General features: G+C 45.9%; 1 protein-coding gene across 1 annotated transcript in view; it reads left to right on the top strand.

The window, feature by feature from the left end:
• Positions 1-20393, top strand: part of MICAL3 (microtubule associated monooxygenase, calponin and LIM domain containing 3) — a 143140-nt gene extending 122747 nt beyond the window's left edge. Inside the window, exons 38-41 of the mRNA XM_056847688.1 lie at positions 13691-13756; positions 17257-17356; positions 18845-18918; positions 20176-20393. Coding sequence (XP_056703666.1) covers positions 13691-13756; positions 17257-17356; positions 18845-18918; positions 20176-20360 — 425 coding nt within the window. The 3' untranslated portion in view covers positions 20361-20393. The remainder of the gene's footprint in view (positions 1-13690; positions 13757-17256; positions 17357-18844; positions 18919-20175) is intronic.
• Positions 20394-21213: the final 820 nt, after the last annotated feature.

The raw sequence follows: 21213 nt of genomic DNA, 5'->3' as shown, positions 1-21213 counted from the left end.
TTGTGGCCCACAGTCCAGAGGACCTGGGTCTTCAGTATATATTTTTCTCCCATCTCAAGCTTAGGGAGTGAACCTAAAGCTTTATGCAAGCTCTCCATGGGTTTTCTTTTTCATACATCGATACCGGGTTAATAAGGTTCTTCCTAACATAGTAGACTAACATCCATGTATGTTCAGTGCCTAAAAGGACCAGGGCACAGTTGCCATGTACATTCATATATTCAAGGTGTCGCCTTCTTATTGGAGGTATTTTCTCTTGTGTCCAAATAGAAACTCTTTTCAGAACTCTTCTTAGACTTCAGGAATATGAAGACGCACAATGCCTGGGAGTCAGGGGAACAATTGCATGGTCGAAAGGATTTCCACCTGCATAGTGTGATTATCTTGCTTACCCCACAGGACATTTGGGGCTGCAGTGGGAGGGGAGAAGCAAGAAGGTCATACTCCATGGACAGAAATCCTTCTGTCCATGAAAATGTTCCATTGGATCCAAGCCAATATGTCCTTAATATCCCTTAGTTCTGAGGCTCAAACCTGCCCGTATTGGACCTCTGGTACTCTGTGCCCCTGTCGTTCTTGTCATTCAGAGGTTTCCTCCCCTCTATTTTGTTTTCTCGACAGACACCAACTGCTCATGCGTCCAGCACACATTTGCTAATTCTGCTTGAGCATCCACAGCAGGCTGATCTTGTAACCTTATCTGCTAAAGAAAAATTATCCTGGGGAATGTGTGTCGGCGAAAGGTGCCGTAGAATTGCTACGGGCTGAGCTTTTCTTAGGACAGTTGTAGGAATCAAGCATCTTGATTCCAGTTACCCTGTTCATGCATTTTGTCCCCAGAACACAAATAATGGCAAAGGGTTAAGGTTGCAGATAACTGAAGCCGCTCGTATTTTTCTGGCTGCCTAATCTGGGCAGATTCCGCAACTGAAGCTTGGTGGAGGAACCCGTTCCTTGAGAAGATTGAAAAGAGAATCCCTCCTTTGCTGAATTTCCTTTCTGCTGGAGAGTATTCGTGGACCCTCCCCTGATGCCCCCCCCCCAAGAAACATGGCAGCACGACATACCGGTCAAAACTGACCTAGCTGAAGAATCCTTGTATGAAACCCAGCCTGCTCCTCTTCTCTGTCTGGAAGTTCATGCCTGCCTGTCTTGCCTGCCTATTTACCAGGAACTGTTATTCTGTCTCCCTGTCTTTACAGCGTATATATGTATGCATATATATTGATTACAAAGTCGCATGATTTCTTGTTGTTTCTGTCATTCTCTCTCTCTCTTCCCTTCCCCGTCTGCCTCTCTTATGTATGCCATTTCTCTTATTGACTGCTTTGGAGTTCTGGGCAGGGAGCGGGGAGGGCTAAGTACGGTGGGGTACTTGATCCAATAACTCTCTCTCTTCACCGATTCCTTGTTATAGACTATTGGGGAGAGTCTTATTACAGTGACCTCATCGACTTGCATCTGGGTGGTATGTATGGCAGAACCTCTTTGCTGGCACTAACCCTGCTGACACCCTCTTCCCACCCCACCCCCTCTTCCTCCACCACCTTCTCCCCATCCCTGGCTCACAAGCAATGAGATGAAACCAGTCTTGCACCTAATTAATCGACTGGGGCACAATCCCTTTTCCAGCTCAGAGGAAAAGACCGCATTACTGTCCAAGAGTTAAATCACGACGGGGATCCATGTTAGTCTGTCACTAGTAGTAGAAAAGAGTAGGAGTCCAGTAGCACCTTAAAGACTAACACAATTTCTGGCAGGGTATGAGCTTTCGTGAGTCATAGCTCGCTGCTTCAGCTCACTTCTCTTATCTGAAGAAGTGAGCTGTGGCTCACAAAAGCTCATATCCTGCCAGAAATTTTGTTAGTCTTTAAGGTACTACTGGACTCCTACTCTTTTCTATCCAAGAGCTGTAATAGGTTTCAGATCTCCCCGTTGCAGCAAAAAATGGGTTTTGACAAGGCTAACTGGGGGCCTGGTCTCAAGTGTCCCGTAGCAAATTCTGGGCGTACTGTTGGGGTTTCTGCTCTTTTCAGAATTCAGATTCTGCTTGCCCCTGGACAAACCATTTGTGAACTTCAGGAGAAAGGCAGAAGCTGTTCTGTCCTGAGTCACCTCCTCTTCCCTCTCCTAGTAACATAGAGAAATACAAAACTGCATGCTGTGGTTTCCTCGTGTTGAAAATTTCCCATCCTTTCCACACAGCGGGCATCAAAGTGGAAGGTGGGGCGATGGCATCACATCCTGTGTTTTTAATATTTGTAATGCAACTCTGTTGTTGTTTTTTTACAGCGGCTTTATCTGTGTAAGCAGCTTCAGGTGGGGTCTTTGGCCCAGAGGCAGGAAGATAGGAAATGTTGAAAAAATTGATTGGTGGGCGTTACAGAGGAGAGAGGAGGAAGAGATGCAGGGTGGTCACCTTTGGTGGCTGCACATCAGCTGGACCCCAAAGTTGCAGCCTCATGATGTTGGAGCAACAAACACGGGGCTTCTCCAGCATGCACAATGCAGGCTCTTACAGTTGCCCAAAGGAGCTCTTTTGTTTTCAAAGGTTATTATTTAGCACCTAAATCTTCTCCCATAACAGCTGTGCTTTTGTTTTAGGTTTTGCTACTCAGAGAGACCCAGTTCTTTCATAGTTACAGAGGTCAAACGTTATGGGACAAATAAAAACGAGTACAGGTTGAGTATCCCTTATCCGCACTGCTTGGAACCAGAAGTGGTCCGTGTTTCGGATCTTTCCGTGTTTTGGAATATTTGCATGTACATAATGAGATATCTTGGGGATGGGAACCAAGCTTAACCACAAAAAACTTCATTTATGGTTTACGTACCCTTTGTTCACACAGCCTGAATGTAATTTTAAACAATATTTTAAATAATTTTGTGTACATTGAACCATCAGAAAGCACACTGGCGTGCTGCTGAGGGCCTGTGAATAATGCCTGCATGCCAGCTCAAAAAGTCTGGTTTTCGGGTCAGTCCAAATATCAGATGTCCGGATAAGGGATATTCAGCCTGTATCTAGTATTATCCAGTGGAAAAGGACAGGCTAGTCCAGTGGCTCCCCAAAATTAATCCTCCTTTTTATTCCTTCTAGCAATCCAATATGGCAATGGTGTGAGAAACAAGTCTCCTGAAGTTGTGTTTATACCCCACTGGAACAAAAGCCCTTCGCTCAGTCTTTGGCTTGCTGCATTGTTGGAAGGGACTCCGGCAGGGTTGGTTGGCATCAGGGATGTCGAACCTCTTGCCCTCCCTCTCCAAACGACCATTTGTTCATCCCTTTGTCTGCAGAGGATCTCTGTGGGGTGTGCAAAGACCCCAGCGATGGCGGACTGCAGCTCTTTCAGGTTGCTCGTCTTATCGGGGCTCACAGGAGTGCGATCCGAGAACCACCACTCTGTTTCTGCTCTCCCCTGCCCCGTTCGATTGTGTGTCTTCAGATGTTAGCAATTTCTTCCTTTATTCTTTCCTCCCTCTCTAAGCCATTTAAAGTGGCCATGAAACCTGTTGTGTCATAGTTCGTAAGAACAATAGGTATCCCGTTCCCCCCCACCCCACCCCCGGAAAATGCAGTAAGTTTCTTTTTATACAGAATGTGCTACCTGTTATCTTAGGGTTTGTCCAGACCATCATGTTGAATCTGCAGTACCAAATTTCGGTTTCAGTGCTGCAGACCCTGCAGTAGTGGTTGAACTAGAGGAGAAGAAATCTAATGAGTTTCAGGGGCACTGTCATTTCTGAACAGCGGGAAGGTTTGTACGAGGTCTTCAGCAGTATTAGCTGACTGTGTTTTGTCTGCTGCTTGCTGAGAAGCTCACCGTCTATTGGGGTAGTTTCTGTGCAGATTTTTACATGGTGGCGAAGTCTTATGAATGAGCCAACAACGAAAGGGGGGGGGCTCAAAAGGTGCTAAAACCCTTATTTAAATAGAGCCTTCCACAAAGTTTAACCAGCAGTATCAAATCTCAGGTTGGGTGCTACAGGTCCTGCCGCAGATACTGAATCAGGAGAGAAGGAATCTATGTTTTCTACAACAGTGCCCAGTGCATTGTGGGCATAGTATAACTCTTCATCACAGATGCTGATCATTTCTCCTGCTTCCGCTAGGGTTTTTAGTACTGTCTGAGATTCATTTTCCTCCGTGGGCTTTGAAATTGGTGCTGTCTTCCTTTATTCTTAGGAAGCACCCCACCAATGTAGTAAGATTACTACTTAACCCAGGCCAATTCAACTGTGGCTGACCAGGCATATATTATGGGCTATTCAAGAAAAAATAGTAGCCACGCCACACCAACACTGCAGTCAAAACCCAAAATACAAAAGCATGTGGCAAAGGGACAATACTCATGGATTTAATTATGTACCAACATTGTAACTACCTATATATACTGACTGAAATGCATCCAAAGTAACAATACACAATAATTCTACTGGCGTATAATCAAGAGTCCTTATACAATCCGTGAGCTTGTTCTTCCATATGTTGTGGATATCTCTTCAATTATATCATCTTCATCAGAACTTCACATCAATCTATAATCAAATACAAAACCTCATATAGCGATGCATCTAATAATCATAAAAGTTAACATACAATATCAGTCTTCATACTAACCTTATTTGTCCAAAATGATACATAATCTGACAAACTCCTCATTCCATTTGCACTGTTACCCACTCTCGGAGTCATTAGGTTCTGATGAAGATTTTTACGAAACGGTATCAGGAACCGGCAACCCGTCTAGTACTGAAGAGATTATTTATAGCTATTTTTCTACCGATACCGAAGAGGTAATTTATAAATTTATTTATTAACTGATCTACTGGAGTTGCATCGTTGAAGAGATAGCCACAACATATGGAAGAACAAGCTCAAGGATTGTATAAGGACTCTTGATTATATGCCAGTAGAATTATTGTGTACTTTGGGTGTATTTCAATCAGTATATAGGTAGTTACAATGTTGGTACCTAATTAAATCTATGAGTATGGTCCCTTAGCCACATATATTATGGGCTGCCAGGTTCTTGATGACCCCCACTGCATGTGCACACCGTGTTTGCAGTCCTAGGCAGACAAATGAAACAAGGGATTAAGTGGTACAGGCCAGATCTATCACATTTTAAACAACAGACGTTTCTCTGGTACAATATGTGGTGGCCTTTGCTCCCAGCCTGTGGTGAGAGTGTGGGTTTGTCTTCCCAAATCAGCTCAGAGAGGGCTTTTCATTAAGGGTTATGAACTAGAGCCGAGTCACTTCTGAAGAGATCATGCACGCTACCCTTTCAAAGCCCACAAGGGAAACCACTGATTGGATGTCTCTAGTTGACACAATTGCCCGTGCTGTGCCATCTCCTTAGAGCTGCCTGTTGATTTGCCAAAGAAGGAGCAGCTTATGTTGCTCCAGTCGGGCGGGAGTCGCTGCAGCATTGATATTTTCTAGGCAGATCCTAAGGGTGTTGTCCATGCTACAATTCTTTTGCATGCCGCTGCTCACCCTCCCAAAGGTAGGGTGACCACAGTGTGGCTTTCTCCCACGGGGTCCAGAGCTTCTCATGTTACCCCAGTGGTGCTGCAAAGTGCAGTTCTGCAATGACTCTGCTAGTCAGATCTTGGAAGTTAAGCAGGGTTGGCTCCAGTTAGTATTTGTATAGGAGGCCACCAAGGAAGTTGCTACACAGAGGCAGGCAAAAGCAAAACCACCTCTGTTCGTCTCTTGCCTTGAAAACCCTCCAGGGCCTCCATAAGTTGGCTGTGGCTTGAGATGCTCTTTCCACCGCCAGAAAACTCGAATTGTTTCTCCTTGGCAAACAGGAGCTTCTGTTTCCTTTGAGTAAAGAAGTTTGATGGGCTTCCACAAGTAAAGCTATCTGGAAGCTGCTGTTTCTGGAAGATGCTAAGAAGAGAGGCCTAGCATGGGGAGAAGGTCTCTTCAGCAGACTTAGGCATGTTGAGGTCACTGCCTCTGTTCTTGTTTAGGTATGGGGAAAGATAGGGACCCCAAGAGGCTTCCTCTTTGACCCCAAGCAAAGCCCCAATTCTCAAGCAGCTCCTCTTTGTTGCCCTACCAAACTGTTCGTATTCAGGGTGAGCAGGGTCAAAGGGCAGTTTCAGAGGGTAGCTGTGTCGGTCTGCAGAATTATAAAATCGTAGAGTTGGAAGGGACCACCAGGGTCATCTAGTTCAACCCCCAGCACAATGCCGGAAATTCACAACTACCTTCCCCCGCCACATCCCCAGTAACCCCCACTCCATGCCCAGAAGATGGCCAAGAAGCCCTCCCTCTCATGATCTGCCTAAGTTCGCAAAATCAGCTCTGTTGACAGATGGCCATCCAGCATCTCCCTAAAAACCTCCAGGGAAGGAGCACTTAGCGCCTCCCGAGGAAGCCTGTTCCACTGAGGAACCGCTCTCACTGTTAGAAAGTTATTCCTGATGTCTAGACGGAAACTCTTTTGATTTAATTTCAACCCGTTGGTTCTGGTCCGACCTTCTGGGGCAACAAAAACAACTCCGCACCATCCTGTATATGTGTGAGTCTTCTCGCTGTCCAGGCAATTATTGAATAACCAGAAGCACTCAGTAGTTGATCAGCAACAACCAGTGGTTTATTGTAACTCCATGGAACATTCAGAAAATCTCATAGTCCTGGTACAAGCGCTAAAACTCTAACAACATATTCATTCTCACAACCTCAAGTTATAGACGGCACAGGGCTCCCCTCCCACTCATTTCCCACCAGGCTGCAGGTGGTTTCACTCTTCCAGAGGCCTCCGTTGCTATCTGCGCCTCTCAAGGTCGGTCCCTTTCTGCAGCGCTGTGGGAAATGCAAGAAACCTCCTCCACGCGCACACACACACTGACAAACTCCCCAACTCCCGCCCGGGAGCCAGACTAAAAACTACGCGAAACAACATCTTGATCAGGTTATCAAAACAAACAAATCCATACAAACATTATGGCAGGTATTGGCGTTAACCAACCTGATGATATGACAGACCTTCTAGACTGAGACATCCCATCTCAGTCTTCTCCTCTTCAGGGTGAGAAGGGACAAAGGGCAGTTTATGAGGGCAGCCGTGTCGATAGGGTTGCCAACCCTCCTGCTATTACAACTGATCTCCAGCCGACCCTCCCACCGACCCTCCAGCCAACCCTCCTGCTATTACAACTGATCTCCAGCTGACCTTCCTGCCAACCCTCCTGCTATTACAACTGGAGAAAACGGCCACTTTGGCAATTGGACTCTATGGCATTGAAGTCCCTCCCCAAACCCTGCCCTCTTCAGGCTCCGCCCCAGAAATCTCCCGCCGGTGGCAAAGAGGAACCTGGCAACCCTACGTGTTGGTCTGCAAAAGAACAGCTAGATTCGAGTCCAGTAGCACCTTGGAGACCCAAGCAGGTTTTCAGGGTATGAGCTTTCGAGTCAAAGCTCCCTTCGTCAGACACGAGTAGGATCGGAGACCTTAGTCGCTTTATCCCAGTCTGAAGGTGGGAGGGGGTTTGTGAAGAGCAGGGCTCTTGTTATTTTTTAAAATATATTTTTGCGGGCACAGCGTGGGGCTCGAAAGCCACGTGTACCGAAATATCAGTTTCTGCACAGCTGTTCAAAGTGGAGGGGGGGGGGACTCAGACCTCTTTTCGCACCTAAGCCAAGGAAAAGAAAACGGGGTGGGGGGTGCTGCTACCAGAGGGACCTGCCTCGGGGCATCGGGTTGTTTCCCAGGGGCTCCCTCGTAGTGCTTTCCCCGGGTGCGTCTTTAGGGGGCGCTGCATGCATAAAGGAGCTGTAAAAGGGTGAGTGCTGAGCTCAACTTAACACCCTGTTCTGCTCCCTGGCTGATGTCCTCTCTCTCTCCCCCACCTTTCCCCTCCTTCTCTTCCTAATGCCCCCTTGAAGGCAACAGACCTGTCAATCTTCCTAACGGTGGCTTTGGGGGGCAGGAGACCTCAGGGTCATTTAAAGGGACACTGTCATTTTGTTCACGTAACCTCACCTCTGTCGTAAAGAACTTTCTTAAACTAAACCTCACACAAACAAACAAAAAATCCTCTAATTTGCTTTTTCATGATTGATGTTGCTTTGCACTTTGCATTTTACTGTTTGGATAAATGTTCACAGTGCAGGTGGCTTTTTCTTTCTTGCCTGGTCTCTTCCCCCTTCCCCCCCCCAAATCCCCACAAACTTTGGTGCATAAGTGAATTGGCACGTTATTTTGTAGCTTAATTTAAAGCTCCAGCCCCTAATAGAGTCAATTCTATTCCGTTTGGAATTCTGGAAAATATTTTTAAAAGCGTCGTTCGCTGCCTCCTGCAACATCAATAAATGAAATATCCGGCAGTATCCCTTTAAATAAAGCTCAGTGTTGTGTGCTGAAAAGAAAATCTGTGGCTTTGTAGTTCTAGTTTTTTTTTTTGTCCTCCTTTGTGACTGACGTTCATGCAATGTTTCCTGTGGGGCTGCCAGAGTGCTTGAGAGGTTGGTGGGAGCTGTGAACCCGGCAAGTCCCCGGTTCAAGTCCCACTTCTGCCATTAATTCACCGGGTGGTCTTAAGTTGGCCATAATTTCTCAGCCTCAGTTGTAATATGGAGACAATAATTATGGAACTACCTTATAGGTTGGTAAAAGGACTGGAAAACGTGCGTGCGATTCCTTCCAAAAGCAAGGAAGGAACGTTCTCTTGTGAATTTAGCTGTTCAGTCCCAGTTCAGATGAAACCGCACAAGTCCTGCTAAGGTGCAGTGAAACAGAAGGAAACAACCATGAGTTTCCTATCCCCAGCACATGAGCAGCTAGATGCAGTTACCATAATTCAATGGGATTGATTCCACTCACACACCTCCCTGCAGAAATGTCCAGAGTTCTTGGGGGAGAGCACAGCATTTTCCTGCAAGACATAGATATGCGTGAATTAACATGTGGTCAGCATGGAGTTCTGACCGAGCTTGATGAACTATTGGGAGGGAGAGGAAATGATGTTCAACTTGCTTTTGACATTTCCTCTTCCCCCACCACAACCTCTGACAGTGAGCACACAGTGGAATTTGCGATGGATTTGCTCAATTTGCACCTCAGCACCCAAATTCTTTGGAAAGCAACATTTCCCATGATCGCATTCAAGATTAGGGGTTCCAGGTTCCAGACCTTTAAGTGATATGCCTTTTGGATGTGTTCGTAGCTTGCAGCTTCAAATTAATTTCCAGTTGTAATATATACTGGAGAAAATTTATTCTGTAGCCAGGATCACTTCAGAGGTTGTGTAAGTATGGCCAGAATTGTGATTGTATGCGCTAGCTACCCAGGTTAGAGTGTCGGACTGGGATCTGGGAGATGCTGGTTCGAATCCCTATTCTGCCATGGAAGCTTGCTGGGTGGCCTTGAACCGGTTGGCCGGACTCAGCAGAAGAGGACAATGATGTAAGCCACTTGGGTGCCCACTGCGGAGAAAGGGTACAAACCGAGTAAATAAATGAACCAGCAGTACCCAAGGTTCAAGGCAAGGCTGATGTTATGTGCAGGGGGTCTGAAATGGTTGGAAGAAAACGTGGTGGTCATCCAGGGAAGTAGAAGCCAGTGTAATAAAGCTTTTGAGAATGAGAGAAAAGTGGAAGAAAAGTTGGTTTTTATATGCCAACTTTCTCTACCATTTAAGGAAGAATCAAACCGGCTTTCAATCACCTTCCCTTCCCCACAACAGACACCCTGTGAGGTAGGTGGGGAGGGGCTGTGGCTCAGTGGTAGAACATCTGCTTGGCACTCAGAAGGTCCCAGGTTCAATCCCCAGCATCTCCAGTTAAAGCACTGGTTCCCAACCAGGGGTCCGTGGACCCCCAGGGGTCCGCGAGAACTAAATTAAGGTCCGCGAAACAAAGTTATAAACCCATAATAAATTAATATTTTCAATTAAAAGTTCTCTATTATAAAAATATATATTCAAATGTTATTCTAAGTTTAATATTTAACTAACAGTTATGATTAAAGTTTATTTTCAAATTCTCAGAATTTTTATTTTGATCCTTGGGGTCCCTGCACCGAACAAAAAAGTCCTAGTGGTCCCTGGTCAAAAAAAGGTTGGGAACCACTGAGTTAAAGGGACTAGACAAGTAGGTGATGTGAAAGACCTCTGCTTGAGACCCTGGAGAGCCGCTGCCGGTCAGAGTAGACAATACTGACTTTGATGGCCCAAGGGTCCGATTCAATATAAGGCAGTTTCATACGTTCATATGAGCTCTAAGAGAGCTGTGACTGGCCGAACGTCACCCAGCTGGCTTCATGTGTAGGAGTAGGGAAACAAATCCAGTAGGGAAACAAATCCAGTGTCTGCCGCTCTTGTGGAGGAGTGGGGAATCAAACCCGGTTCTCCAGATCAGAGTCCACCACTCCAAACCACCACTCTTAACCACTACATCACACTAGTAATTTAGTTGTAAGGAACAAAGAGGAATTTGAGACAGGTTCCTAAAGCAGGGGGGTCTGTTCATAAAAGAGGTGTCTGGTCTAAAGAGCAAGAGGGGAACTAAAGCTCAAAGGGTATATAGTAGTGGCTTGTTGGAATCGCCTGACACAACGGTTCCTTGCTGCAGAGATATTGTACCCGAGAAGAACGTTGGATAGTTCTCTGCTTTGGCTGTGGTGCTGGTTGTGCGGAGTGTGCGGATTGCATGGATTTTGTTCTTGCCTTTGGATTTTGCGTGGACCAATGTGGCTGTGCAACTTTTTAAAGGTGGATGATAGCCACTGTATGAGTCGTGACGCATTTCAGTGCAAGTCTTGAGTGTTCCTGTGAGGTTATTGTGCATGTTGATTTTCACCCATGATAATGGTATATCTCATTTAGAAAGTGATTGCGGATGGCCAGCAAAAAAAGGAGGGGGGTTCTTCCCTGTTACATGTTGTAGCGTATGCAAGACTTAACTTCACGAAACCACATGAGATTAGAATCACTTGATAGATGTGCAATAAATGTATTAGTATTCATTTGTTTTAAAGCTAATTTACTGCTATAATAATCAAACGGAAGTCATAACTGTTACTCCATGAAGGGAAAACGGTACTGGAATGTTCTCTTTTGGCCCCACAAGTAGGCGGCACTCTTTTCTTTTAGCCCATTTGGACTGTTTTTCCCTTAAGACTGGTACTCTGGCTCTACCCACATCATGCTAATCAGTCTATGATAAGTGGTAATTTACTACTTGGGTAAAAGTGGATGCTTCGTTGATTTACCACTAACTTCTTTGAAACATGAAGCGTTCTTCTAACGCAGGGGTCGGGAACCTTTTTTCCGCCAAGGGCCATTTGGATATTTATAACATCATTCGCGGGCCATACAAAATTATCAACTGACATATACATACATATATAAATAGTATATATTTGAAATAATCTTTAATATTGGAAATTTGGGGGGAGAGGAAAGCTTACCTGATCAGTTATTTTTATGGCGAATGGGGGATTTATTAATATGAGCTGTGCTAGGTGATCAAATTTGAAACCATTGCCCTGATGAAAATGTGTCTTCTTGCGGATGAATTTGTGGGGGTGGGGGTGAAGAGAATAGTTTCGTGAGTGTAATGAGGCATGTGGAACAATGGAAAGAAGATATATCTGTTGAATTTCTTCCTGTCACAGAATTTCTGGCCTCCGAGCTGGTGCCAGGAACAAAGTTAACACGTACGTTTTTGACAGGCTTTGGTCTGAGGCAGAGCTTAGTTGCCGGCTGCACTTTTAGAAATACAGAACTGTGTTTGTAGCGAGACAGTCGTGTGGCTAGTTTGCCACAACGCACAGTGCTGACACTTTTTTTGCAGGCGACTCGCACTCGAGCCTCTTGAAAGCACAGAGTAGCTTTCACAGGGATTGCAGATAGGCCAAGCTTATGTGGGGAATGAGAGGGCGATGGTACGGAGCAATGAGAGGGCATCTCCCTGGGGCAGCCTGTATACAAACTGGCTGCCATTTGCACAATCGTGGCTCCTCAGAGAAGCGCAACTTTACACGTGGCCTGTTCAGAACTTGCGTCCTCCATTTTTAACCCTTCCGATCCCAGTATAAGTGTTTCTTCCTGTCTGAAAGATTCCTGTGGCTCATTCACACTATTGGTGAGTCAGTGTGCCCTTCTCTTCAACTTTGGTCTGTCCTGTGTGCTCTGCTCTAGTTCTGTGATGGTCCCTTCTGAAAGCCCTTCCTTCCCCACAGCTTTATAGGTCTCCATACCAAGAACTGTGACTCCCTCTCTCTATATGTGCATGTAGCCCAAAAATTTTTTGAGTGGGTTATGGATATCCCTTATCTCAAGAGCTGCTGCTCCTCCTCCTTACACACTAACAGTGTCTCTTCACCACTACTACCAACAGACTTCCTAATCAATACACCCAAAGGTCTTTGTGGATTCTTCACGTCTTTACTAACTGGCAGTCAATCTCAACCTGTGTGCCCAGGCATACCGGTGTGCTAGGCGAGAACCATCAGAGAAGTAAAGGTTCCTGCAAGACCCAAGTATCCATCTACAGAGGCGGCTGCCCACCGTTTCTCTGAATGAGTCCATTCTCTCACCTCGCCACCTTCAAGTCAGGGGGAATATGCTGAACGGTGACTCATACAGACATGTAGGGGGAAAAAGGAATGCTTCCAGTTTTAATTTAGAGATTAAAGATTAGAATTTTGGAAAAGGCTATTTCTAGCTATTATTGGGCACCCAGCCCAAAATTCTTGAGGGGAAAATTGATTGTGCATGTTACTGAACATGTTGCAGAACTTTCTGCCAGACTGAGCCATTAGCAGTGCCTAAAATATAAAACTTGATGTGATAAAATACTAATTGGAGCCATTGCTTAGATGTGAAGCTTGCTTGGTCTTCACACGCAGTTAAAAAACGGGGGGAGGGAACTTTAAGGCCATTATAGACTACTGTATGGTCTACAACTTTTATCACTCAGTCTTATTTGGTGATAATGGAAGATGGGAAGTTTTTAGTGTGTAAGTCCAGTCAGGAATGCTAATTGGCCAACACTTTCTTTACACATCTGTTGGTGTGCATCACTGTTTAAACACCATCTCAAACACGTGATTTGCAACAAGATATTTTCTTCAGAAAACACTGAACAGTCAGGTCCTTCTGTTTAACCCCAAGGTACCTTGTTTTCTAAATATGCTATGTTTCCAACTGTCAACTGGTTTCCTTCGGTGCTGTTACAAGAAAACATGTTGAATGTGCCGATTTTGAAGAACCCGGCTAATTGAAAGAAGTCCTTTCTAAACCTGTTGGATGTCCTGGTTCCTTAAAAGTTCACCCTCCTCTCGCTGCTTTGATCTCTTGCCTACGAATGGCATTTGGGGAAAAACTCTACAGCCTCAAGGAATGTCCCATCTGGGCCATTTTTCTCATCCGAGTAATTTTTGTGGCCCACACAGTTTCCCTTTCCCCAGCGCTGCTCTTCTCCATTATTTGTGTTGACAAGGAACGTTCCATCTGTAGACCGTTCCCCCTGTTTCTGCTTCTCCATTTTCTTGTATTTTTTTTCTTTTCTACTTTCTTCTTGTTGTTTCCTTTCTTTCTCACTCTTGTGCTTTTTTGTCCTTTTGCTTGTCTGTTTATTTTCACCCTGTTTCTCCTCTCTTCCTCTCCACTTCCAACTTCCTCTCCCCCTTCCCTTCTTCCTCTCCCATCTTTGGTCCTATTGAAGTTGAGCCCAATGCCGGGACACCACGCCGTAGACCTCTCTCCTTCTGCCCTTGCTGTGCCCACGAAGGTAACGTAACATCTTGCATACCCTCCATCCCCTTTCAAAACCACAGCTGGATTGGCGTAGAGACACTAGTCAGCTAGTGACGGGATCAAGTGGGTTCACCACCAGATTTTCCTTTTCTTTCCTTCGATCTCAATGAAATCCTCTGTAACAATCTCGTTATGAAGTGTGCCTGGCAATATCTTAAAGGTACAGTATCCCTTTCTTAGCTGTACTTTGTGGGGGCAAGAATAGCTCCCCCGAATCATTGTGGGGGGGCATTTATCTGCATTGGTTGTGGTGGCAACAGTGTCATCCCATAAAAGCTCCTGTTTGGCGTGTTGGTTTTCCCCAAAGGGATCACTGGAGAAGGCGTGAAGCTTCCTCCTTAAACAAAATATACCGTACTTACGTATTAAGGGAATACTGCATCTTTTTTTGCAATGACTGGTTTGCTCAACTTCCCTCACCTATGAAATGCCAACCTTCTGACCTATCATAGTCCTGATTGGTCTGCTGAGGAACTTAAAAAAAAATTCTCAAGTGGACCCAATTTTCTATGTAAAGTTTCTGTTTCCAAGGCATGGGGGAAAGGGATGGAATGTGATTACAGTGCGTAACATCTGCTAACCACTGTATCTGCTTTCCATGATGCACCTTCTTCAGTTACTTCATCCTTCCTCCCCATCCTTACCATCTCCCTCCGCTCATTGGCTGACACACTAAACAAATGTTTCCATAGGTCAGTAGTAACATGTATTTTGGCTCCTTTGTCCAGAAGATTCCCCCTCCCAATAGACTTACAATGGAAAGGGTGGGGAGACTTGCCTGTGCTTTTCATGGCTCCACCATAACCGGGCGTTTGCATGGATTAGCGTCCTTTCTCTATCCACCCTGGCTCTGAGGGCACATTGTGCAGAGATGCTCAGAAAGGCATGATTGGGACTGGGTAATGGCGGGGTATAGCATCTACACCCAAGAGTTTATAATGGGTTAGGTTGAGGTTTTGCGCTTATATCCAGTTCTCTTGGATCAGTTGCTGTCTTAGTGCTTCACAGTAAGAAAAGAAGAAGATGAGTTTGCCCTCCATGTTATGTTCCCTGGGAGTAGAGGTTGGATGAGAGGTCTGAGATAGCAATCTTCCAGAGCAGGGAACTTCCAAGGACCAGCATGTGCTCCTGAAAGCCGTCCAATGTCTAGAGGAGTATTTTTGCTGCACAAATTGGCCTCCTTCCCCCACACACAATCACAAACGGTCTGGCTCCATAATAATGTCATTATTATCTTACAAAATGGGCTCCATAGTAATGGTAAAAAAAGGTAAAGGTCCCTGTGCAAGCACTGGGTCATTCCCAACCCATGGGGTGGTGTCACATCCCGATGTTTTCTAGGCAGACTTTGTTCACGGGGTGGTTTGCCAGTGCCTTCCCCAGTCATCTTCCCTTTACCCCCAGCAAGCTGGGTACTCATTTTGCCGACCTCGGCAAGATGGAAGGCTGAGTCAGCCTTGAGCCGGCTACCTGAAACCGACTTCCGTCAGGATTGAACTCAGGTCATGAGCAGAGCTTGGACTGCAGTACTGCAGCTTACCACTCTGCGCCATGGGTCTCCTATCCATAGTAATGAGCACCTGCTTTTTAGGCAAGGCAGAGAACAGCATATGAAATCTTTCCCCAAAAGGTGTCATAACAATATCATCTTTTTTTTTCCATACAAATTAAACTATGGGCGAATACTTGGCTGCACTTGGATTAAAATTTGGTATAGCAACCAGCTGCCAGATGAAGTGCTTTGAGGGTCACATCTGGCTTCCAGGTCACCACTTTGCCATTCCTTTTAGAGTCTCCCCTTCAGGCTTCCTTGTGCCCAACAAGCAGAGTCTACATTTCGGAAAACCCAAAGAAGCTTTTGATATAGATGTTATGCTCTTTACCCATCACTAGGCGGACATTTTGTATTATGGGTTTTGCCTTCCTCTTAGAATACATTTGTGCAATAGTTTTATAAAAGAGCCAGCTGGTAATCAGTGAAATGTAGGGATTACTTCCCAGTGATGGACAGCAGTATAGCAGTTGTGGTATGGTATACTAGTGTCTTGAACTTTCTCCAAGCACCTTAGCTAAAAGAGATTATAACAGTCATGTCGGTACAGGGCACCTTGAAAGATCTTTCTAAAATAGTTGATCCTCGGGACATCAGGAAATCCTGTGGTAGATAAGCGTGCCTTGGTGATCAGGAGCATATGAACAGGACTTCACTTGCATACGTGCTGATTTTCAGGATCTAGGCCCAAAAGTGATGTCTGGAGAGCACTGTCATAGTATTTTAATGGATACGGGTTATGTGTGATTGTAGCATTCTTAGTTTTACTGAGCCTGAAAACCTTCACAAATGACCATGCTGTGTTGGCTTAACCATTGGGTCTTCCGGTTTATTCTGGAAGACCCTTGGGTTAAGTGTGGGCTGGTACCTCTCGGTGCTTTGCATTGTCATTGAGGTTTTGTGCTAATTGCTATTGTTTTTCCCCCTTAATTGGATTCCAATGACTGTAGATGGTGACTATTTTAATTTGTTAGCCGCCTTTCTGACCTGTGAAGATCAAAAGGTGATTAATAAGTATTCTAAATATGTTTTTGATATTAATGAAGAGCAGATTTGGATTTGAAGGAAGTATTGGATGAATTTCTTGACAAGCTGCTGCTCTTTCTCTTTTCAAATATTTACATGTATGGATTTTTGTGTGTGTTATAGGTTAGAAAGTAATCTGGAAATAGCGCTATGCAGAATCTGTCTTTGTGTGGTTTGGAGACTTGTTTAAAAGAGTGAAAGGCACCTAGGGAAACGTGTTGAGGCAGATTCACCTGGTGCGAGGATTAAAAACCAAGAGGAAGGGAAAGTATTGGGGTTAGAGGCCAGCCTTCAGGAAATAAGATGACTTAACAAGGGAGGGGTGCAGCACGCAGGGCTAAATGTCATTGTAAAGATGGCCAGAGTCAATCCTGAAGCAGTCTAGTAAGGAGCTGCTGGGGCTAAGATGGAAACTGGGAGATGAGTACATGGGGAGGGATCAGATTGTGTTATGGCGTCCACATAGCATCCAATCAGCACGTTGCCAAATGATGTGTGGGAACACATCCAGCTCGCAATAACATCTCTGTGTTAGGCTCCAATCCAGGGCTTTACTGAAATGCCTGTATACATGCAAAAGGAAAGGGATGATAAATTAAGGGTGCCGAGCAGAAAAGCATAACTCTGGCTACTTGTTTTGTGGTGAGGCACAGTGGGGGAAAATGGATTCGGGGCTCGTGGATCCAGAAGAGGCTTTTACGACAGGAGGCGGTGACTCTCCTTCCTGTGTGCTGTAGGCAAACTTAACGCAGATCTGACGAGAGTGCTCTGGCAGCATCTTGCTCGGCTTTCTTTGCACATTTTGCCCTGCCGTGTTTGTTCCTGCCTACCTGGGGGGGCTCATGGAGACGGCGAGGAATCTTCCCAAAAGCTGACCCACATTATTCTCTTGGCAGGCATGGGGAAGAAGGACGACCCCAAGCTGATGCAGGAATGGTTCAAGCTGGTGCAGGAGAAGAATGCTCTGGTGCGCTACGAGTCAGAGCTGATGATATTGTGAGTGAGCAGGGGAACTTTCTTCACGTGGGCCACATAGAGCGGGAAAGATGAGGCAGCTGCCTATGGGCAGGCAGACACGTAGAGCCGGTCTCCATCACCAGTTAGGCTAGCCATCTCCAACACAGCATCTGCCAAGGTGTTTCTTGGAACCCACTTACTTTAGGAGCCATTTCCCTTAGCAGCCACTTCCTCTGTTCTCAATATTCCAAAAGCGCCCTCAAGCTCAACGTGGTTAGGAGTCTCCGACTCAGCCTATACAAATGAACAATATTGATGTAGGGATGAATGTGCTTCAATGGTTAATGTGATGGACTGGGGCAGGTTCTACTGTGCCACAAAGCTTGCTGGATTTTCTTGGGCCAGCTGCAAATTCTCAACCTAACCTACCTACCAGGGTGGTTAGGAGAGTAAAATGGGAACCACAAATGCTGCTTGAATATCCTTAGAGGACGTGCCTGGTCAGACACGAGGTTAATGGGGTAGAACACTTAGGTTTCTGTGTTAACGAATAAGACATAAGAAGGACCCTGCTAGATCAGACCAGTGGGTGCCATCCAGTCATGCATCCTGTTTCCCATAGTGGCCAGTCAGATGCCCCTTGAAGGCCAACTGGCACAGCACAGAAGCCAGAGTGTCCTCCCGTTGTTATCCCCCCCCCCCAGCAATTGATATTCAGGATATACTGCCTCTGAACATGGAAGTTCCATTTAGCCATCAGGACAAATGGAATTTACCTAATCCCTTTTCAAAGCCATCAGCCCAACTCTGTGTTCTAGAATTCCACCTGTTCTGTGTTGTATGAAGGAAGTCTGTCTTTGTGTCTGTCCTGATTCTACTGCCCATTGTTTTCACTGGGTATCCTCAGATGTTTTAGTCTCATAAAGAAGCCTATTCATAGAATCATAGAGTTGGAGGAGACCACCAGGGTCATCTAGTCCAATCCCCTGCACAATGAAGGAAATTCACAACTACCTCCCCCCCACACCCCAGTGACCCCTACTCCTTGCCCAGAAGATGGCCAAGATGCCCTCCCTCTCATGAACGGCCTAAGGTCATAGAATCAGCATTGCTGACAGATGGCCATCTAACCTATGCTTAAAAACCTCCAGGGAAGGAGAGCTTACCATCTCCCGAGGAAGCCTGTTCCACTGAGGAACCGCTCTAACTGTTAGAAAATTCTTCCTAATGTCTAGACAGAAACTCTTTTGATTTAATTTCAACCCGTTGGTTCTGGTCTGACCTTCTGGGCAACAGAAAACAACTCGGCACCATCCTCTCTATGACAGCCCTTTAAGTACTTGAAGATGGTTATCATATCACCTCTCAGGTTGAAGAATGGTTCTGTTGTCCGAACTGAGGGGTTATGCCAAGGACGTTTGAACATTCAGGTTCCTGTGCACATTCAGACTTTTGGTCAGTAAATTTAGACACCTGCCTAAATCACCCATGACTAGAAGCGTGCATCTTCTCTGTGTCTCCTTACAGCGCTCGCGAATTGGAGCTGGAGGACAGGCAAAGCCGGCTACAGCAAGAGCTCCGGGAGAGGATGGCGGTGGAGGGTAAGACCATGGATCTTGGTTCACAGTTTGGGCTCGAAGGATTTTACTCTTTCCAGTGGCATGCCCATCTCTGACAAATCAGGGGAAACAACAAGCAGTGCTACAGGACACTGTTCATGTGGCGTGCCACAGCACCATTCGTGGCTCCCCAACAATGGAAGTCATTATCAGATCCACCTCATGGCGGGTGTAATCACAAATGTTTATGAATATATTTTTAAAAATCAGAAAGCTCTGTTCATTCAAACTACAACCTGTCTCGGTGGCCTAGTTCTCACAAAGAACAGGTGAGGTAGGAAAGCTGTACCTGGACTGTGATTTCTGACCGCAAGGATATTTTCCTGATTGAACGCTCCTCCCTTTAAAAAGAAAAAAAAACCCGCATGTGGAAAGCTAGTACACCACTGAGAAGAGTTAGCCTAGCATTCTCTTGACATTCTAGTTTTCTTAGTGTAAGAACTTTTTGTGTGTATATGGGATCATTCCATCAACTATGCTCTGCACTGGAGAACCAGTGTGGTGTAGCGGTTTAAGGCTGCTGGAGCAGGATCTGGGAGACCCAGGTTCAAATCCCACGGAAGCTTGCTGGGTGACCATGGGCCAGTCACGCTTTCTCAGCCTAACCCACCTCACAGGGTTGTTGTGAGGATAAAATAGAGGAGAACAATATAAGCCACTTTGGCTCCCCATTGAGGAGACAGACAAGGTACAAATGAATAAAATAAATAAAAGTGGTACAGTCCACGCACAGACTTGCCGCCTCCCTCACCTAGAAGCTCAGCCTTCACACTCTTTAATTTCTCTGTGAGAGGGGGGGGATCATATGACCCAGAATTCATTGGGTCTTGTATAAGCAAAAAAAACAAAAAAAAAAACTTTTTAAAGTTGCAATTTCTTAAACTTTTTCCATTCGCGACCCCTTTTCACCTGGGAAATTTTTACATGACCCAGGTATATAAGTATATAAAATAGCTATACAAATCAAACATTTACTGATAATAAATCATAAAGAAATTTATTTTCAAACAATTCTTTGGTATACATATAATTTTACCATTTACTGTTGCCAAATGTTTCGCGACCCCCGCATTCAGTTACACGACCCATATGGGGTCGCGACCCACAGTTTAAGAAGCTTTGCCCTGTAGAAGAACAAGAGGGCGCCCCTGCGTTTAGTAGTAAGTCTCAGCACGTCCGATGCATCCCATGCTAAACCTTCAAATACCTCTTGACTCCCCCCCTCCTCTTTCTCTCTAGATCACCTCAAGACGGAGGAAGAGCTGTCCGAGGAGAAGAGGATCCTGAACGAAATGCTCGAAGTGGTGGAGCAGAGGGACTCCCTGGTGGCCCTCCTGGAGGAGCAGAGGCTCCGGGAGAGAGAGGAGGACAAGGACCTGGAGGCCGTCATGCTGTCCAAGGGGTTCAACTTGAACTGGTCTTGAGCTCGTGCCATTGCCCGCTGCTGATTGGTGATGTCCTGTTGGCGTCCGCCAAGTTGGCTGGAGCTGCCCTGATGGTGGATACATCTTGGCGTGGAAACCTCGCGGGCAGGGAGGTTCTTTCAGCACCCGAGTGCTTGAGCCAGAAGCTCCCCCCCTCCCCCAGAAAGGGGCTGCTTCTAAAGGTGCCGAGTCCAGTGTGGAGTCTGCAAATCGAAGCCGAAGAGTAGGCGCCAGAGGTTGCGTGCCTTCCTCGCTGACCTGTGCAAGAGGTCGTTGGGGGTGTGTTATTTCGTTTGTTCCTTTTACGTTCTTTGAGAAACTGCTTACAAAGCTCATTGGAAGGAGACTGAAAACATTTTGTGGTGGTTTTTTTTGTTTTTTTTAACAAACAAGCCTGATCCAGGCGGACCGCAGCTTCTCCCTTTTCATGTTTTGCCTCACTGGTTGTGTCCTTAGTTTCTCTCTCTCTTTTTTCCCCCAATACAGAGGAGAGAAATGGCTTCTCTCTTCTGGACGGACTGACAACATCCTGCAGCAGCTCCTAGGACAGCCGAGCCCTGGAGTTACCAGAGTTACACCAATCCCAGAGCGAGGACTGCGCAGCTGTGAAGATTCTCCCCACCAAAGAAGCTTGAAGCTGCCATCCATTTGCATGGGCACGGAAGGACCCCAGTGACAAAGAGCACTGGGATCTTGGGGAGGCTGGTTTTAGCTTGAGGCACACACGCTCGAGCCCTTTTATGGTTTCTACAAAAAGTCACAGGCCCCGGCAGACTCGGTCTCTTCCCTGCGGCTACCCGCCAGCACCACAGCCGTCAGAAGGGAATCAAGGGGAAAGACATCCCTTCTCAAC

This window comes from Euleptes europaea, chromosome 3 (assembly GCF_029931775.1).
Source record: "Euleptes europaea isolate rEulEur1 chromosome 3, rEulEur1.hap1, whole genome shotgun sequence".
Lineage (NCBI taxonomy): Eukaryota > Metazoa > Chordata > Lepidosauria > Squamata > Sphaerodactylidae > Euleptes > Euleptes europaea.
The sequence above is the reverse complement of the archived record's forward strand: the minus strand, read 5'-3'. Positions and strand labels throughout refer to the sequence as shown.